Source organism: Tachypleus tridentatus, chromosome 10, assembly GCF_004210375.1.
Source record: "Tachypleus tridentatus isolate NWPU-2018 chromosome 10, ASM421037v1, whole genome shotgun sequence".
NCBI lineage: Eukaryota > Metazoa > Arthropoda > Merostomata > Xiphosura > Limulidae > Tachypleus > Tachypleus tridentatus.
In genome coordinates this window covers 154,049,195-154,068,428 of record NC_134834.1, presented here as the reverse complement: position 1 = coordinate 154,068,428, position 19,234 = coordinate 154,049,195, and the positions used below count along the sequence as shown (strand labels likewise).

The following is a 19,234-nucleotide window of genomic DNA, read 5'->3' as shown; positions in this document are numbered from 1 at the left end:
TTATTTTCTTTCCTGTTCCCTTCTTTCTGCCCTCTCCTTGAAATGGATTCCAGTACATAGTGAGTAGACCTTCCAGGAAAGGTTCTGTATTTTTTGTTTACCTCCTATGAGACCTCAACATCCACTCATGTTATCTTGTGTGGTGGCCCGTGAAGGAGAGAGGAGAATTCTGGTGGTTGAGGGGTCGAACCTCACCACACCACTTTGGCCTTAAATTCCTATAGATGGGTGGCCTTGGGGTGCCTCCCATTCAGGATCAATCAGCTATTTCTGTTGGGCTAGAGTCAACTGAGTACCAGTGTTAAGCATTCTGAACGGGTGTAGTGCTCACAAAATCCTAGCATTGCTGCAGTGGCCTTGTTTGGCATTGTATTGCATCCCTTTGTAGGACTCCATAGTGGGTAGAGCCACTGGGTACTGAATCTTTATTTATTATGGTATTCCAATCCTTGAAAAAAAAAGAGTAAAAAAACTGCTTATAGGTAAATGACCACACATAAATGACTATTAAACAGTCACCACCACCGTCAGATTCTGTACTTCAGTTTTTAATCCTTAATTCTTCACGTTAGGGCAAATGCCTCCCTTTTTTTCATTCAGAAGGGTATGTTAGCTTTCCCAAGTCAGTCAAGAAGCTACATTTTGGGGGGACATCTTGGTGGAAACATCTACCCCAAAACACACTGAACTCCTCTTGAATTTCAAGAACATTAAGAATATACCCATTGAGGCTATGCCCCATGCTACTTTAAATTCATCATGAGAAGTTATTGCTGATAGGGATATGAAAAACATCACTGAGTCAGTGATCCTTGCTGGTTTCTCCAACTTTTCCTTTTGGCCTTCATATCAAGATGCTGATGCTTGAGTTGGGTGTGTCATTTGGTGATATAACTGTCTCCACTGATCAGCCCATACATTCATGGCTGATTACTATCTCCACCTACGACCTTTCTTTCAGTCACCTGAGGACAGCAGATACTCCTGATTGGAAGTTCTGTTTTATCTCTGTCAAACATATTTCAAACCATTCTTCCATTCCCATTTATATGGATGGTTCAATATTGGGTGACTCTAATGGGATATAGCATGTTTTTTGTTGCTCAGTGGTTGTTCACAGGATCCCCTATACAGTTTGTGTATTGACTGCCAAGTTATATGCTATTTCTCTTGCTCTGGATCATGTAAAAGCTATGCAACACACAGATTGTACTGTTTACATTTGACCCTCTTAGTTCTCTACTAGTCCTGAAATTGCTTAGCATTAGTTCTCAACTGGTTATCATTAATATTCAACAATGACTGGCCCATTTTTCTCTATCTTCTATTTTTATCCAATTTTTCTGGATATCTGGCTACATTGGTATTCATGGTAACAAGCTTGCTGACACTGCAGCTAAGTCTGTCTGCTCTGATGCTGTCACAGCTGTAATTATATGGACTACAATTCTGTATTGGAGGGTCGGCTTCACACCAGATAGCAGTCATCTTGGACTGAACAACATTGTAACAAGGTTTTTGCAGATCAAAACTTCTGTTGTACATTGGCCATCTTATTTCTGTAAGGATCTGAAGGAGGAAGTTGTCCAAACTAGGCTATGCATAAGTCACAGTTTTTTAACTGATCATTTTCTTTTATCTGGGAGTAATCCATTAGTGTGTGGCCTTGTAACACTCAACTCACAGCCCATGTTTTACTGTCATGCTGTCATTATGGCTATGAGCTACAGCATCATTTTAGATGTTTTTCTATGGATTCTACCCCAGATGATGGACAGTCATTATCCAACTTCTTTGTGTTTTTATCTTTTTATGAGTCATTTAACCTTTTTAATTAAATCTTTTGTCTGAACTTTGGAAGTTGTTTTAACTTGATTTATTTTTACATTTAATAATCATTTTACTTTTACATTTTTTACCAGTTTAATGCAGATAGCTTAGTTGCTTTGCACAAGTAAATGCTAAACCACCAACCTACCAACCTTTCTGCTCTCATCTTGTTGCTTTTTTCCTTCCACTCATGTTTATGTCCAATGTTTCTTTGAGCCTGTGTTGGTCACTATTTCCTCTAATTCCTAACTCCCTTTCAATTCATTCTCTTTTGGGATCACCCATCTATTTGTCTTTGAACTATGGACCTTGCAGCCACTAGGATTCATAATTATCTTACTTATTTTGCATGTGAATCATTATGCAGTAGCAAAATTCATGAAAAATCTTGTGAGTTTAAATCAGTGTTGCCTGAATGATAGTGGTGTGCAAATATCTAAGGCAAATGCATGTAGAAGATAGCTTCCTGTGTTAAGAGATAGGTATCTATTGAAAATACATTTTCAAACAAGAAAAATGTTAACTTTAAATGATTACCATGACAAGAAACCAAGAGGATTATAGAAGATCAAGAAAGTTGGCCAAACAGTACATTAGAAAATCTTAAATGGTATATTCAAAATGTTGGCTGAATATGAAAATATTAATTGTAAAAATTTCTTTAAATACATTAACAGTAAGCGAGATGTAAGAATTGGAGTATGGTCTTTGAGGGATGGTAGAGGATGTTCTGTTTCTCATGATTATGTGATGGCTGAGTTACTAAATTCTACCTTTTTTCAAATTTTCTAAGGGCAATTTAACAATAATCCTGAACCTGAACAGTTGCTTGTTTGAAACAAAATTGAACAAGATGATCATATTAATTCTGAGCTTGTTAAAAAGAAACAAGATTTTTAAAGAATGATAAGACTTCTGGACCAGATACTTTTCCAAAGGGCTTTGAAGGAGATTAAGGATTGTATGTGATAGCTACTTGATACTAGGTTTAGTGAATCTTTGAATACTGGACAGGTGCCATACGACTGAAATTTGGCAAATTTTACTCATTTCTTTTCCAATATAGTACTATACCTCCATTCAAATAATACCTATACTTATTCAGTATCTATTCTCATTCAAGATTATTCCCATCAGAATTATACTTTTAATTCAAATTATGATAATTCACATGCATTATCTTGCATTTATTATAATTAAAACTCATTTGCCATTTGTTTGTCCAACTCACTATATGATCTAAATTCTTTTGTAAATCAGCAGCATCCTCTTCACAGCAATACTCAAGACCTTAACTCTCACCTCGATGTAGATTCCTCTATGTGGTGAGGGGATCTCTCAGAGAAGGTTCTGTTCTTTCAGTTTACCTCCTCTAGGATCTAAACATCCACCCATATGTTTGCCATGCATGGTGACCCATGAAAGGAAGAAGAAGATCCTGATGGTTGAGGGGTCCAACTTTAACACACCACTTTGGCCTTGAATTCCTGTAGAGGAGCAGCCTTGGGGTGGCCCCCTAGGGTCAGTTGGCTAGTCCACTTGGGCTAGAGTCAACCAAGTACCAGTGTTGGATGTTCTCAATAGGTGTTGTGAACATTGTATCTGATGCTGGTGTTAGGGTATAGTGCTCACAAAACCCTGGTGTTGCTGCAATGTCCTTGTTTGGCATTGTAGTGCATCCCTTCGTAGGGCTCTGTGGTGGGTGGGATCAGTGTACACTGAATTATTATTTTTTTTTATCACAGGTCTTCCAAATAAAAACTTAAATAAAATAGTCAAAAAACAGCCCATAGGTAAATAACCACATCTTGAAGATTCTGATCAGCAATCTTCAACATCTGTAACACCTGTTGTACCTCATTTTCTTATACAACATTCTCTTTCACACAAACCTTTAAGGCTGATGTCTCCCCTTTTCATTCAGAAAGGACTAGAGGGACTTGCTGGCTCTCCAGAGTCAGAATAAAAGCTTTGGTGAAATATCGGTGGAAACATCCACATTTCAACATCGTGTACTTCTCTTGCATTCATAGGCAATTGGGGATATACCTATTGAGGTTATGCCCCATGCTACTTTGAATTTGTCATGAGAAGTTATTGTTGAAAGGAATTTGAAGAACATTTCTGAGTCAGAGATTCTTGCTAGTTTCTCCACCCAAGGAATTTCTGCAGTGATGTATACCTCCACTCACAAAGATGGAATTAAGATGCCGGCCAGTGTCCTCAATTTAACATTTACATCGCTGCATCTACCTGCTACCATCATGGCTGGATATCATAATTGCAAGGTACAGCCATACATTCCAAACCCTCAGATGTTTCCAGTGTAAGAGGTTCAGTAACTCGAAGACATCATGTTGTAGTTCCTTAAGGTGTGCTCATTGTGGTGGCAAGGACCACGACCCTCATTGTGTCAATTGGAATGGCTCTCACCCATCATACTTTCGTTCTTGCCCTAAATTGTTGGAAGAAAAAGAGGTGCAGCATTTGAAAACAATTCAAAACATTACTTACCCTGAGACTTGAAGATTTCTGTCCACCACTTCATCTCGGATGTATGCTGCTGCACTTCATTCCACTACTACAGTGGGAGTGCAGACAGATCTCTCTGTGCCTCCAAAAGAATAATTCTCAAACCATGTGAAAAATCTTTTGACCCTCATGGTTAAAGATGTTAATGAATAAATGCCAACTCCCATCTCTGTCCCCAGCGTTCATTGCAGCAGACCCCAAGATCCACTTGTTTTGGTATGGACATTTCCTCTGGCACATCATCTTCGCCCACTCCAAGATGCAAAACGATCATTCGTTCACGTCCTTAGTCACTGGAATCCTCTTCCAACAGCAAAGACCTATCGTATTGACCCAGGGCAGGATCCATGGAGGTCAATAGACCTCTCTCAAATAAAGAAAATAAAGAAAAAAGATGTGGTTGGAAACAGAAGGGCTCTCCACCCAATTCTCCTACACATAAATAAAATTGGCCACTTTGATATAATGGAACTGTTGAGGTATACATTCTAATCTGGATAACATCAAAGCATTGCTTGCTTTCTACTATCCTGTATGTCTCTCCTTACAGGAAACATTTCTGAAACCTGCCAATACAGTCACCATTTGCCAGTTTTCTTTGTACAGAAATAATAGGTTGTGTGATGGACAAATGCATGGAGAGGTGGCACTGTTGGTTGATCAGCATGTGCCCACCCTGTCTTTGCCACTCAACACCCTAAGAGGCCGTAGTCCTCTGTATTTCCTTTGGTTGTACCATCACTGTTTGTTCTCTCTACCTGACTCCTGAAGAGACCTATGATCAATCATACCTTGATACTCTCATTGAACAGTTGCCATTTCCCTTTTTAATCCTGGGGGACATTAATGGACATAATGCCCTCTGAGGTGGTACTGATATTGATGGGAGGGGTTGCTTCATAGAGCATATGCTCTCAGATCACAACCCTTCTCTTTTCAATACTGGTTCTTATACTTATTTTCATGCACCTAATCAGTCCTTTACTTCCATTGATCTCTCAGTTTGCTCCCCTTCACCATTCTATTTTTCATGGAAGGTTGACAATAACTCATGAGGCAGTGATCATATACCTATAATTTTAAGAGAGACTGGCTGTAGTTGTGCCCCTGACCCATGTGTCCTGATGGAAGTTGTATCAAGCCAAGTGGCCATCTTTCGCTGCTCTCGCAGAATATGGTCCTGCCATCATCTGTAAGCCATCAATAGATGACTGTGTGGCAGAAGTAGCTGACTGTATTATACAGGCAGCTGCTCAATGTATTCCTAAAACCTTGATACGTTTTCCATGATATCCTCATTTGTTGTGGAATTCTGCCTGCCACATGGCATGAAAGGCTCAAAAATGGGCCTGGGATACTTTTCGAAGGTATCCCACATTCTCAAATCTCATTGCTTTCCAGCAGGCCTGTGCATGTGCTTGATGGGTAAGACATCAAAACCATGAGGAATCTTGAATTATGTTCACTACTAGCATCTCTTTTTACCACCAATTTCAAAGTCACATGGGACAAGATTCGAAAAGTCAGTGAGCAATATAATTCTATCCCCCTATTGATCTTGCTCTTTGATGGCCAAGAAGTAACTAATTCTATGGTTTGAAGTTGCTGCCAATTCTTGGGTTATCTAGGTTTTATCCAAAATTTCATCCAATTCCTTTCTTCTCCCCCATTGTATCCAGTACTCATATCTTTCCCATTAACTTGGGACCCTTCTCCCAGTTGACATCTGTCTGAGGCAATATGGTCTCTTCTATCACAGCCAGCTATTGGGCCTATCTGCCATCATTTATTAGGTTTTTACTTCAGGTTGATTGTGGTGCCAAATAAAATGGGGTCTGGTTTCCTGTGATAATTCTGTCCCATCACAACTGATATTTTGGATCTTCCCATTTTTACCAGGGAACCCTTTTTCACATTAAAATGGTCTTTTTCTCCAGGACTGTGGAAGATGAACATCGATATCTCAATTTTTTTTTCATTAAGGATTCAGGTCTGTGTAAAACATTGCGTGTTCAAAATGTACCTTATATATCTCAAATCTACACTTTACAGTCATGATGAAATTATAAAATACAGTATACCCATGGCCAAATAATGTACATTTTGAGATAAGGTGTTCTGCAAGATTGCAAGTAGTTTTTACCTTCATGATATATTTACTTCATTAATATGCCTGTTCTGAACCATACTAACCAATGGGTAAAACAAGAGGAGATAGCTGTCCCTGTGATTGAATAAATCAGGAGCAGCCTGCTTTTCAAAATAGGGTTTTTGTGGTCACCTGTTGCCCTGATTTTGGTATTGGCATTCCTCTGAACTCTCCACTGCATTTCATCCCCTTATTACTCTTGTGTACTGTGAGGAGTCCTTACAACTATCCAGTTTTGAACGTCTGGGATGGTAGATCATGAAGGTATCCTCCTGAATATGATCACATAATAAAAATTGTATTCAGTAGAGGCTTGTGGTCTTCCAGTTGTGTGTTTCATCTCTGTACAGTGGACTTTGAGGATTGATGTTATGCCTAATTTCTGTTTGGTTCTATCAGGAGGATGAGATTGCATCTACTTGGTTGAGGCAATCCCCTTTTGTGCAGTGAGACACAGAAGCTTGTGATGCATTCCAATTCTTTACAGTCTTATTTGAGGGGCGATGTTGCACATGCCTACTAATGAATGCACGCTACCTCCATACAGTTCCTCCTGGAGGTTGATATTATGGCTTCTGTGCAATTCTTTCTGGAGAATAAGGTAGCTTATAATCCATGAATGCAATCCATTTCTCTGCAGTGGGATCTGGAGGTTGCTATAGTGCTCCACCCTTTTGTAGGCCCTATCCAGAGGATGGTGTTGCTTTGAAGTTGATCCATCACATTGCAGTTCATTTCTTTGATTGGAATTTATCATCCAACTATTATATGGATGCTGGTTCCCAGCTACCCATTTTGGATTTAGAACAAGATCTATCAACATAAGACCTCACACATGTTGCTTGTATTTCCTCTTCCTTATTCATTTTGCCTCATGATCATCTACTTCATACAATGGATCCTGGAGGATGATGATGATATGCCAGCTTCTGTGCAGTTCAGATGAAGTACTTATATTTTTCATCAAAGGCCATTCACTTTCATGACTTTTGTGCAGCCTTATCCAGAAAATAAGATTGAATGAGATGACAGTTCTCTCTTTTGTACTTCACCTTAAGGGAGTTTTGTAGTCCTAGAATGTTTTTTGCACAGTAGGGTGCCAGATTGAGTTCAAGTTTGATGTAAACTACCACATGGGCACATTTTTTGGTTTCATTTGGATGCTCTAAACAGTTTAATTCATTATAACATAATTTCTTGTGAGGATAATCTATATCACTGTTAATAATAACGGAAAGGCAGTGGAAGGATATAACAAATATTTAAAATGTTTTGAAATTCAATGGAGATTTTTTTCATCTGTGTAACTGTATTAATCCTTTTAGCATAGTAAATTAAAGTAAAAACAATTGTGTTCTTCCAATTTTTTTATGCATTTTTTTAAAGTATTATATTTCCTCATCAATGTAGCATAAATTGAACATTTAATTGATATACTCTTAATCTTTCATATCCCAGTGAAAGTAATTTTTCTAAATCATCTAGGAAATTGTGATTGATACATGTTTCTACTGAGCTGTTGAGCCTTGTTATAATAGAAACAAGTAAATACCCTGGTGGGTTTTGTCCTTGAGATTAGACATTGGAAATTCACATCTTGCATTCTTAATCATGGCCTTGATTTTGGCACAAGAAACTTGTGTACTATAATGAACTCTTTTTGAAGAGTATTTATATATCTCTTCAACAAGATCTCTAGGCTGTGGAACCTCATTCATTGTGGGTCTGATTACATTTCAAGGTATTGTTTAATGATCTTCTTCAAATACATTATTTTCTTATGATACTTAAATACTGCACTTTGTAGTCACATTGTAAAAAATCTATGAGAGCTAAAACTCTCTATCATGGAAATTTGCTTACATAAATGATTGATTTCATCAGCATTTTTTCGTTGTATTAGCCTAACAGTATCTTACCCATTGGAAAAAGTTGATTATGTGCTGAACATATGACCTTTCAATTTAATAAGATATGTAATTGTGAACAAGATAAATGGTATATGTCTTAATTTGATAGGATTTTTTACTTCTGTGACAGAAAGAACCTGGAATGTATTCAGTATAATGTTTAAAATGATTAGGCATTACCACTAGTGACATGAATGTTGCTGCAATTATATTTACTTAATATCTGTAAATATTCTTGTGCAGCTTGTTATTTCGTATGCTGTATTTTTTACAAAAGAGTTAGATACAAGGCCATATGCAGAATATGTGGAAGAGGGAGGTTCTAATTTGTGAGATCAAAAGCCAACATGCATTGTACAAAGCATAATCAGCACAATGTTGAAAATGTTATATACTACAGGCAACTGCACTGTACCCTATATAAGCATAGTGTTTTACATAAAATTAGGAGGTTTAGCCAAAACTCTTCAAACACTCCTGCTTACATGTTAAGTATAGAAGATTGTGTTGTGTAAGCATTATTATTCAGTTTATTAGAACATTTAAGTTAATTTGTTTGTTAAAGGGGACTACCTTTGTGGACTTTGATGAAAAGGAGACAATAATTTAAAGTTCAGGATACATTTGTGGTAACCCATGGGGTAATGTGAATGAATTATTCACTGATAATATTGTGGTAAGAGTACAGGAAATAATTTAGCTTGTGTGGACTTTTGACAAAAAAAAAAAACAACCAAAAAACTATTTAGTCTTTAAGATTCAACTGTGATATCCATAGTGTAAAGAACTTCTGTACATACATTTAAGTTATCATTCAAATATTTATCAAACTTTCCCATAAATTGCCTTAACTCTTTTAACACACGGGTTGGTCTATGACTGACCATGTGACTTCTTTGTACTTGTTAAAAGTCTTGTTAGATTTAATACTTCTAACTTACAATATAATTTGTATATCTTCACAAAATGTTGCAGTATTTCACTTAATATTATGTCTTTTGAATATAAAAAAATTACATTTGTCCATAAATATCAGGTCATCCCTTAAGAAATATCTGATCTTAGGTTCAGAAAAAGAGAAAGGATTTCAAATGCTTTTAATGTTATTTAATCAATAATGTATGTTCCATTATTATTAATTACTTCCTGCCAACAATTTACAAACTTCAGATTGCCACTTCTATAGAGGGTAATTTTGACATTTTCATGTGTTCCAAGCTCTTTTCCATCAACATAGTTCTGCAAACTTTGGAATAGATGATAATCAGATGGGCAAGGTCTGGAGAATAAGGAGGATGTGGAAGTTTCTCCCAGTCTAGCTCTTCAGTCTTTGCAGATGTGATCCTTGCAGTATGGGACTGTGCATTATCCTGGTATGACATGACACTTTTAAGATTGATCAAAGCAGCCTCTTTCCTTTCAGTGCAATGTTTAAGCAGTCTGTTGACAATAGAAATCTGATATAATTGTTACATTGAGTGGCAGCAACTCAAAATGGATCACACCAACAATATCCCACCAAATGTTTAACAAGACTTTCCAAGGGTGGAGATTCATTTTGGGCTGTGCTTTAGCCAGTTTACCTGCACTGAGCCATTGTGTATGGTGCTTAACATTTTCATAAAATATCCATTTTCATCTCCTGTACAAAAAAAGGTGAGTAATGTTCACAAGAGTGCAGAGAAGTACAAATGTCAGTTCTTGCTCTAAGGTTGACTTCTGTCAAATCATGAGAGACCCATTTTCCAAGTTTTGACACCTTTCCAAGATGTTGAATTGGTTGAATTAAGCTTCTGTTCTAGTTCTTCAACTGTTACAGTACAATCTTTGTCAAGTGCAGTCAGCAGCAAGTAATCATTAAAACGTATCAGGACAACCTGAACATGGTGCATCACTTAAGCTGTAGTCACATGATCTGAACTTTTGAAATCACCTTTGACACCTTCTTTCATTGAGAGACTGCACAATAAGCACTTTGAATATTTGTGTAGTTTCTGCTGCACTATTGCATTTTGTAAACTCATAAAGCATTACATGCCTAATCTACTTTTCATACACTTCCATCTTCATAAGGGTTTATTTGATTAATGATCTGTAAAAGTAGAGGTGAGTGAATTTCTTTTATTTGTCTGAATGTTTTTATGCACATCCTACTACATTTAAAGCCTTTCACACAGACAGAAATGATGACACATTTTTTGTTAAATTTTCAAACATTACTTATGGGATGACCTGATATATTGAGTATTTGTTTTGAATAATTCATGTGCAAAGTAATTTTTATGTCAAAATTAAAAATATTTCCTTTGTCTCAAAAATTCCAAGCTTCCTTTATGTAATCTGTAAGATCTCCTAAATACATTTCAATATTTTTTATACAGTTAAACTTAATATTTTATATGTTATTTTCTCTAACCTAACTCAAAATGAGATTGGTAAATCTAACCAACTTCATAACCACCAAAAGAAATCAAATGAATCTAAATCACCTTTTTTTTTTCTATAATGACTATATATTCTGTTATAAAACTATTTCCATTTATCTTAATCAGCTGTAAGTTTCTCACAGCATACATCTATTTATAATTTAAATTTACTGTTTTATTGCAGCTCACATTACAATATCAAATAACATTACCCATGATGAACTAAAATTAGTATAAGCAGCTTGCATGCATGTCTCCTTAAATTGATTGCATCCACCTCATCGAAAGGCAACCCATTCCAGAGACCAACAACCCTGTCAGAAAAAACTGTTTCAGCTGATTATGACTTCTTTCTTACCAAAAGTCCCATAGTCTTACCATTCTTACCATTAAATGTGGAAGAAGATGATACATTGACACTCAATTCCCTTAACATTCATAAATACTTCAGTCAGATCCTCTTTAACTGTTCTTTCTTCAAAGGAAAACAAGTTCAGAAATCTCAACCAATCCTCAAATCATAACCCTTTCAAATAATTTAAATTATTTTTTAAAGTAAGGAGTCCAATACTGAACATGCTTTCCAAATATGGTCTTGCTAATAACTTATAAATTGACATTAAAAAAATTTTTAGGCTTGCATTCAATATTTCTTTAGATACAATGTCAATTCCTGGTTGCATTTCCATTGCCAACTGCATATTGCTTGAATGGCTGAAGAGACTGATGAAACAGAACACCAAGTTCCTTTTCTTTCATAACACATTTTTATTCTGATAAAAATTATATTCATAATTTAGATATTGATATCCCACATGCATTACCTTGCATTTATTATAATTAAAAGCCACATGCCTTTAATTTGTCCAAATAATGTAAAATCTTTTATAAAGCAATAGCATAGTCTCCCAGCCAGCAAAATCCAAAACTTGAATAATGTCTTTAACAAATTTAAATAATCTGTTACTATTCCTTCATATGTGCTATTGATGTAACTAAAAGGAGCAAAGGTTGGTCCTAACATTGAGTCCTGATATGGCCAGGTGGTTAGAGAATTTGGCTCACAATCTAAGGGTTGGTGTTTAAATTCACATCCTACCAAACATGTTCAGTCCTATTATATGTTGATAAAAGAGTAGCCCAAGAGTTGGTGGTGGGTGGTGATGACTAGCTGTCTTCCAACTACTCTTTAACTTCTAAATTAGGGAAGGCTAGCCCATATAGCCCTCATGTAGATTTGTACAAAATTCAAAACAAACAAGCCTAACACTGAGCCCTTGATTACCCCAGTAGTAACATTAATTCAATTTGGCTGAGCTACATTTATGATAAATCTTTTTTCCATCTAACCAATTTTTTATCCAATGAGTCATCCTATCCTATCCCCTACACCCACAGAGAGCTTTTTAAAGTTTTTATTTGGCACGTTGTAAAATTATTTCTGAAAATCCAGATACGCAGCATTCACACCCATACTCTCACTTCTGTAAGCAGTAACTTATTCAAGAAATGTCAGAAGAAGAAGAAGGCAAAACTTTCCATCAGTGAAACCATGCTGACTAGTCAACAAAATTTTAATGTTTGTTAAACATTTTTGCATCAGATGCTTAGAATATTTTCCCTTAACTGATATAAAACTAGTAGGCCTATAATTAATGGGACAGTTTCATTGAGCGTGATTTGTTTCATTCATTAATTTGAAGTGATTCTTTTATTCAAGTTCAAGGTGACACATTTTAATATTAAATATTGGTTGAATGAAAAGTAGATTTTTTTTTAGGTTATTTTCTTTCCACCTTATAACATAAGTTCCTGTCACAGGTTACTAGTAAAAATGCATAACGTTTAAAGTTTGTTTCTTGTTCATGCAGTTTCCCCAAGTCAAATTGAAAGGCTTTATAGCCGCTTCACAAGCCTGGACAAAGGAGATAATGGAACTCTCAGGTATAAACTTTCTATTACTTAATTCTTTACATTAAATGTTGTGTGTTTATATACAATATATCCAGTATTATTTAGTTTATTGTAAAAGTTGGGAATTTGACTGTTGTTTCCTTTTTTTAATATACTTCTGTGTGTTTTTATCTGGGATTTTGTTAAAACATAAGTTTGAGAGTCTGTTTAAATTCAAGCACAATCATTGCTATTTTTTGTATAAAAATAAAGATTACTTGCTAATACAGGGTGATGCATGTCACATGGTTATGATTTTTTAAGACATGCTTTTATAGCTATTTAAAATGTCTCACATTTTTAACCATAAGAGAATATTGCAACAGATTTATTTCCACATGTTATTCAAAGTTTATTTACATCTTTACCATTTATTGTAACAAATGAAAGGGTAAGAGAAACATAAACAATACTTAGAAATATTGTGCTACATGAGTTTTACATTATGCTGTGTAAGTTAATTACAGAAATATGGGCATCTTTATTATAAAGAAAGAACTGATTAAGTTTAATATGCAAGGACCAGCATGTTTGAGGAAATTGGAGAGGGCTTGAAAATGAAGAAAAAATAAGTATATAAAGGGGTGTAGTGTGTGAGCAAATTACAAAAGTAGTTTCAGTATAAGAAATAAAGTAGATGATCTTAGAGCACTGGTCAGAACAGAAGATTTTGAAATAATGGAAGTAACTGAAATGTGGCTAAACATAGGTAATCTTGATGCTAGGAAGTTTTTAAATACAGAGTTCTAAGTTGTTTAATAGTGGTAAAGTACTAAAAAGAGGGTGAGATGAATGGTTTTATTAGCAAAATGCGAGTTGAGGATATCAGTAGCAATAAGATGAATTTATCTGAGTTTCTAATTAAAACACTATCCCTACATTTCTGCACACAACAGCTATTCCTCATGCAGTTCTGTTTTTAGGTATTTAAATCAAAGTTAATATAAACTAAAACAAAACCAAAAAGTTAATGTTATGAAAAGGCAGCACAAGACACACAAAACTGATTAAGTTTTAATTTTAAAGAAACATAATTACTTATTATCTGCCTTTGGGATTTTGCACATGACACTAGCTAGAGCTATCTCATATTAGTGCATAGTGTAATCATTATGTGACAATAGCCCTTTACCACTAGTAGAGCAACACATTCTCAATGCATAATAAATTCCCATAAGCACCTATACTCAAAATCAACTTCATTCTTATCATCAGTACACTCATTAACAGATATGTTTCTTTAAATTAAAACTTAATCAGTTTTGTGTGCCCTGTGCTGCCTTTTCATAACATTAACTTTCTTTGGTTTTGTTTTAGTTTTTATTAACTTTGATTTAAATACCTAAAAACAGAACTGCAATGGCAAGTATTAATGTTCAAGTGACAGTGACCACTACCTATTTCTGAGGTTCTGGTAATGTTGGTAATACTATCCATATTTTGTCTGTGGCTGATGGAGACACATTGACTATGGAAGACAAAGCTACCATAGTTTATTTGTTGCAGGTTTTTTTTTTTTATCTTTTCCTTGCCTCACTTCCTGAAGTGCATTTTCCTCTTTATAAGTTTGACCATAAGCATGATGACTTTGACTCTTTCCACTTCATGAGTTTGTACTTGGCTCCTTTTTACCTGTTGAGGACAGTGTTTCTTCTCCAAATCTCTTTGTAGATTTTATTATGCAGGTTTGTTCTTTATTTCACTTTCTGTTATATATTTTGACTCTTCCAGTTACTTATTACATAACTCTTTAGTTATGGTTTTTTTTTCCTCTTCCTTCAGACACGTTTAAGTTGAAACATTTTTCTATTATTTTTGTTCCCACTCTTGTCTCATCCTTCAGGATTCCTTTGCCATGAATTATATGATTTATTTTCTCCCTTTTCATTCTTGGATTCCCAGTTATTGGAGTTCCATTTATATCCAGTCTTCAGTAATATTCTTTAGTTCTTAATTATCTCTTCTTCAGCATTTTATTTTCCATCTACTTTCTTTCCCATCTTCTCCTTATCTCCTATTTCAAATCCTTCACTGTAAGCCTCACAGTTTTTCTGGGGACTTACAGTTGGTCCTTTTCAACACCTCGGCTGGGTTTAAATCTTCTGCCTTGTCTGTGCTTTCTTGGTTTTTCTACTGTTGGGACCTTCTGGGTTGTGATGCTTTTTACTGTACTGTTCATCTTTTCCATTCTTACCACTGTGACATTTGTCTGGTTTCTTTTCTGTGGGTGTTCTTAATGCCAGTCTGGTTTTTAACCCCTTTGTTTCTCATCTCTCACAGCTCTGTAAGTCCACTCCCATAGTTCAAACACAGGGAACCCTCCATCTCTTTCTCTGTTTTTCCCTTTTGAGGGTTTTATTCTCATTTTTTATTTTTTTTCCTCGCAAGACCATAGAATGGTGTCTCGTCACCAATATTTTCTCTCAACCACTATCTGATGGTTCCTCAGCTCAGTATGAAGGGGGTTAAAAGTCTTTCTCTCTGTTGGTTCTTTTCTTTTAGACTATGGTGTCTTGAATGTCTTTTTACATATTCAAGTGGTCACATCCTCCTGTTTTTTTTTTTTATTCACTGGGAACAGTTATATCAATTTTGAATCCTTCCCTTCAGCATTGCATCAACTTATGTCTTCAACTGCATCATTATTATGTGGATCACTGGCTTTTCCATGCATCTTCTCTGGGACACACTTTCCTGCTTCATTTGGGTTAGTTCGTTGTGTTTTTCTGACTCTAACACAGTTCTTGGTTAACCTTGAAGTCTCTTCTTTTTTTTTTTTTAATTTTTGGCTCACTTAGGTTCAGTCTTGCCTGTATGGAACCTCAGTGTAATTCTACACATTCTTACCCAGACATTGTTTGAACCCTTGGCCAATGCTTTTTATACCATATGTAATATATTTTGTATTATATATTTATTTTAAGATTGATGTTTGTTTTGGTTAAATATATATTTAGAAATATGTGTAACTTATATTGTTAAATGTGTTTTGTGAATGTCCCACCTGTTCTCTAAATTTGTAGAAGATTCTTGAGCATAAGAATCAACTGTAAATGATACGTGTATGCAAAATACCAGTATAGTTGTTCTAGCTGAAATTTTTAGAAAATCTCCTCCTAAACCTATAAAAAGTAACCAGTGCAACACGTGGGGAGAGTTTAATATTATTGGTTTGCTGTGGTATACTATAAAACTCAGAAGCAATAATTATGATCAATTAATTGAGAAACTATAGATATTTGACCAGGAACTTTGATAAATTTCAAACATTACAATCTGTTTAACTTCAGATTTAAATATTTCTATGAGGACATTAGATATTTTTATTGTTAAAAAAATCTTGTATTCTCAGTCAAGCAGCAAGCTCACTTCTCCGTCAAATGAATTGTACCTGTGTATAAACATAGAATTAATTCTCTTCTCATAAACTTTTGATAAAATATTGTCCCAGACCAAATAGAAGACTCAGTAATGTTTATAAGTTTGTACAACTTTTGTATATAGATCATTATTTGTAATAACTACTTGTAATAACCATTATTATAAATCATGTTAGTTGTTTATATATTAAAATATATTTGTGTTAAGAAAGGAAATTGTGTGTATCAATCTTGTTGGTAAATATCATAAATTTGATATATATTGACATTTCAGTTGATTTCTAAATTAAAATTGAAATTGTAATACCTGATGTATTTAACATAATAAATCAGACTTATCCAAGGTAAATTATAATATGTAACACATCTCATTCTTAAAACCTTATTTCTTCATATTTGTATTCCTCATATATCTAATATTTATGCATCAGATATCTTACTTTGCTTCACAAATCTTCCTTGGTTTTATTTCCTGACTGCTTTTACTTCTTGAGACTTGTGCAGCTTGCCCAAAAGGTTCTTTGTTGTCCATTAATATTATGCTGTTTTCTTTTTTATATATTTATAAAGAAGGAAAACCAAGTTTCTCTTTTGAATACTTATATAATATTCTCAACTACTAAGCTTTATACAGATTAACTTTTCTATTACCAGTATATCATATGTATATGACGAACATGATTTATGTACTTCCTCTTATTGTTTTTTAAGTGAAATATCTGGAATTTATAGGAAAATAATAATGTAGTACTGCTATAAGATATTATTCCAGAATTTACCAGTGTAATATATCCATGTCAATTTCAATTTAAAGACATAAATTTGTGGTAAGGCTTTTCCAGTATGGTAATGAAGGTCCTTCTTTGATGAAATTTGATTTTTACAAATTGTATTTTTCTTGTACAAAATATCTTTTGAAAGTTACCTTTAAAGTTAATTGTACCTCCACACCTTACCTTAACATGTATTCAAGGAATATAACTAATAGATACTTGCAAACATTTATTTGTGTGTATGTGCACTTTGCTCCAAGATCACAAGTTAATAAGCCTGTTTTAACTTTCACATTATTAATTTATTTGTCCATAAACATCATTTATTTCAATTGTGACAAGTAGCTGATCTTCAAATCTAATATTTTTCTTTATAATAGCTGACACAAACTTGTTTTCTTTATGAGTATACTTATTTATAGACAAATCCTTACAGTAAGTATATATGTACTTTTTATAGGTGAAACATTAGACAAAATATTCTGATATATCAGTTATGAATATTTTTTTACTCATAGTACAGTGAAGTTTTTTCATCTTTTTCCTGATACTACTACCTATATATATTACTTGGCTCATTCATTCATCAACAGTGATCAGTAAAGCATTACCATGGTGTTAACATTTACATTATGTAGTGGTATGGAAGAATTAGCTCCATCAAATAGAAAGAATGACAAAGTATTTTCTTTTTCCTAATACTTTTGCACAGTACTCTATTTTTATCATTAAACACATAAAAAGATATAATAATGTATAATCTTTTCAGTTTTAAAAGTGAAGTGATAGATAAATAGTGATATTAGTATCAAAAAACTAAATTAACACAGAATACATGCAATGAAAAAGAAAATAATGTTTTTCTTACATGGCTTTTTGGTTTTCTATGATTAATATGTTATGAAAAACTTTTGAAATAAGGATTATACTTGCTCAATGTAGTTATTAAAATAAATACTGAAGTTAACTCTGTAGTAATTAACAATTTTCTTCTAATTCCCCAAACTTCTGCTATTAAGTTTGCTTACAAATCAAATGATAATCATTTCAAATGAGTTTTTTTAAATATACAAGGATTGCTTGCATTTTCATCTGAAATTTTTACAACAATGACCATACATCTCATTTGTCTAATTTTAATACTCTTTGCTGTTACTTTGTGGTGAAAATATTTTCTTTGTAGGAACTTAACTAGTTTGCACTCTGTCTAAAATGTTTATATTTTGATTTAGTAAAAATGTCACCTTGATTTTACATGTTGCATTGTTTGTCTTTGTTTGGAAAACAATTTGAGAAGTTATTTGTTGGAATATCTTTTGAAATAAACATCAGATGAAAATCTCAATAAATGTTTAAATTACTCTGTTAAAAACAAAAATTCTCACAACAGTTAGATAAAAACTTGATGGTATAATTTGTCCAGCTAAGACATGACATTAGACTATATATTTCAATACCTGTGATTAGCTCTAAGTTGGTAATAATGATATTGTATAACCATTCTCATATGAACGGTTAAATACATCTTTTATTTGTGTATATCTAAAATCTTTGTTTGCATCTTTATGTTGTCTTTGTTATGACCTGGTATGGTGTATTGTTGTGAATGTTATATTAATGGTTATAGTGATGCATGCTCTGCTGTTGTGTATATTTGCATAATAGATATTTTGCTGTTTTGTATTATCATGCTCATCCTGCTGTGGAGTATTATAGAGCTTGAAGACTTAATTGATTAGTTGTTATAATGGCTTGCTTACAAGCAGCAATTACACCATTTAATGTCTCATAAACTAATTAATCAAAAGTACAGTAAACTGATTGTTACAAAAGTAGACAAATAAATGAAGTTTGTGTTTCCAGGTTATTACTGTTTTTGAGTACTATAACAGTCAATTAATCAAAATTACAATGGCATTGTTAAAAAATTATCAACTAAATTAAATTAGTTGTTCCAATTATTAGTTTTCAATTATTCTAACATTCAATTAATCAAAATTACAATTATATTGACTGCTATGAAATTAATTGACTAAATTAAATTCATTGTTTTGATCACTTTTGTTTCAATTTGTCCAATTATCCAAGTAATTAAGATATTTTCATCATGTTTGTTGTTAAGTGTGAAATTACATAATGAGAAGGGAAGTCTTTTGATTTGAGTCTCAAGTTCAAGTTCCATTGCCACTAAACTTGCTCTCCCTGTCTCTATTATTGAAATACTTCTAACAGCAGTCCTTGAGAATACAAAGTACAAGCTTACCATTTTTTCCATTTTGTT

At 33.9% G+C, this 19,234-nt stretch overlaps 1 protein-coding gene across 1 annotated transcript in view; it reads left to right on the top strand.

Annotated features, from left to right (window-relative positions):
* Window positions 1-19,234, top strand: part of LOC143230674 (calcineurin B homologous protein 1-like) — a 40,173-nt gene that overhangs the window by 7,521 nt on the left and 13,418 nt on the right. Inside the window, exon 2 of the mRNA XM_076464619.1 lies at window positions 12,719-12,791. Within this exon, the coding sequence (XP_076320734.1) occupies window positions 12,719-12,791 (73 nt within the window). The remainder of the gene's footprint in view (window positions 1-12,718; window positions 12,792-19,234) is intronic.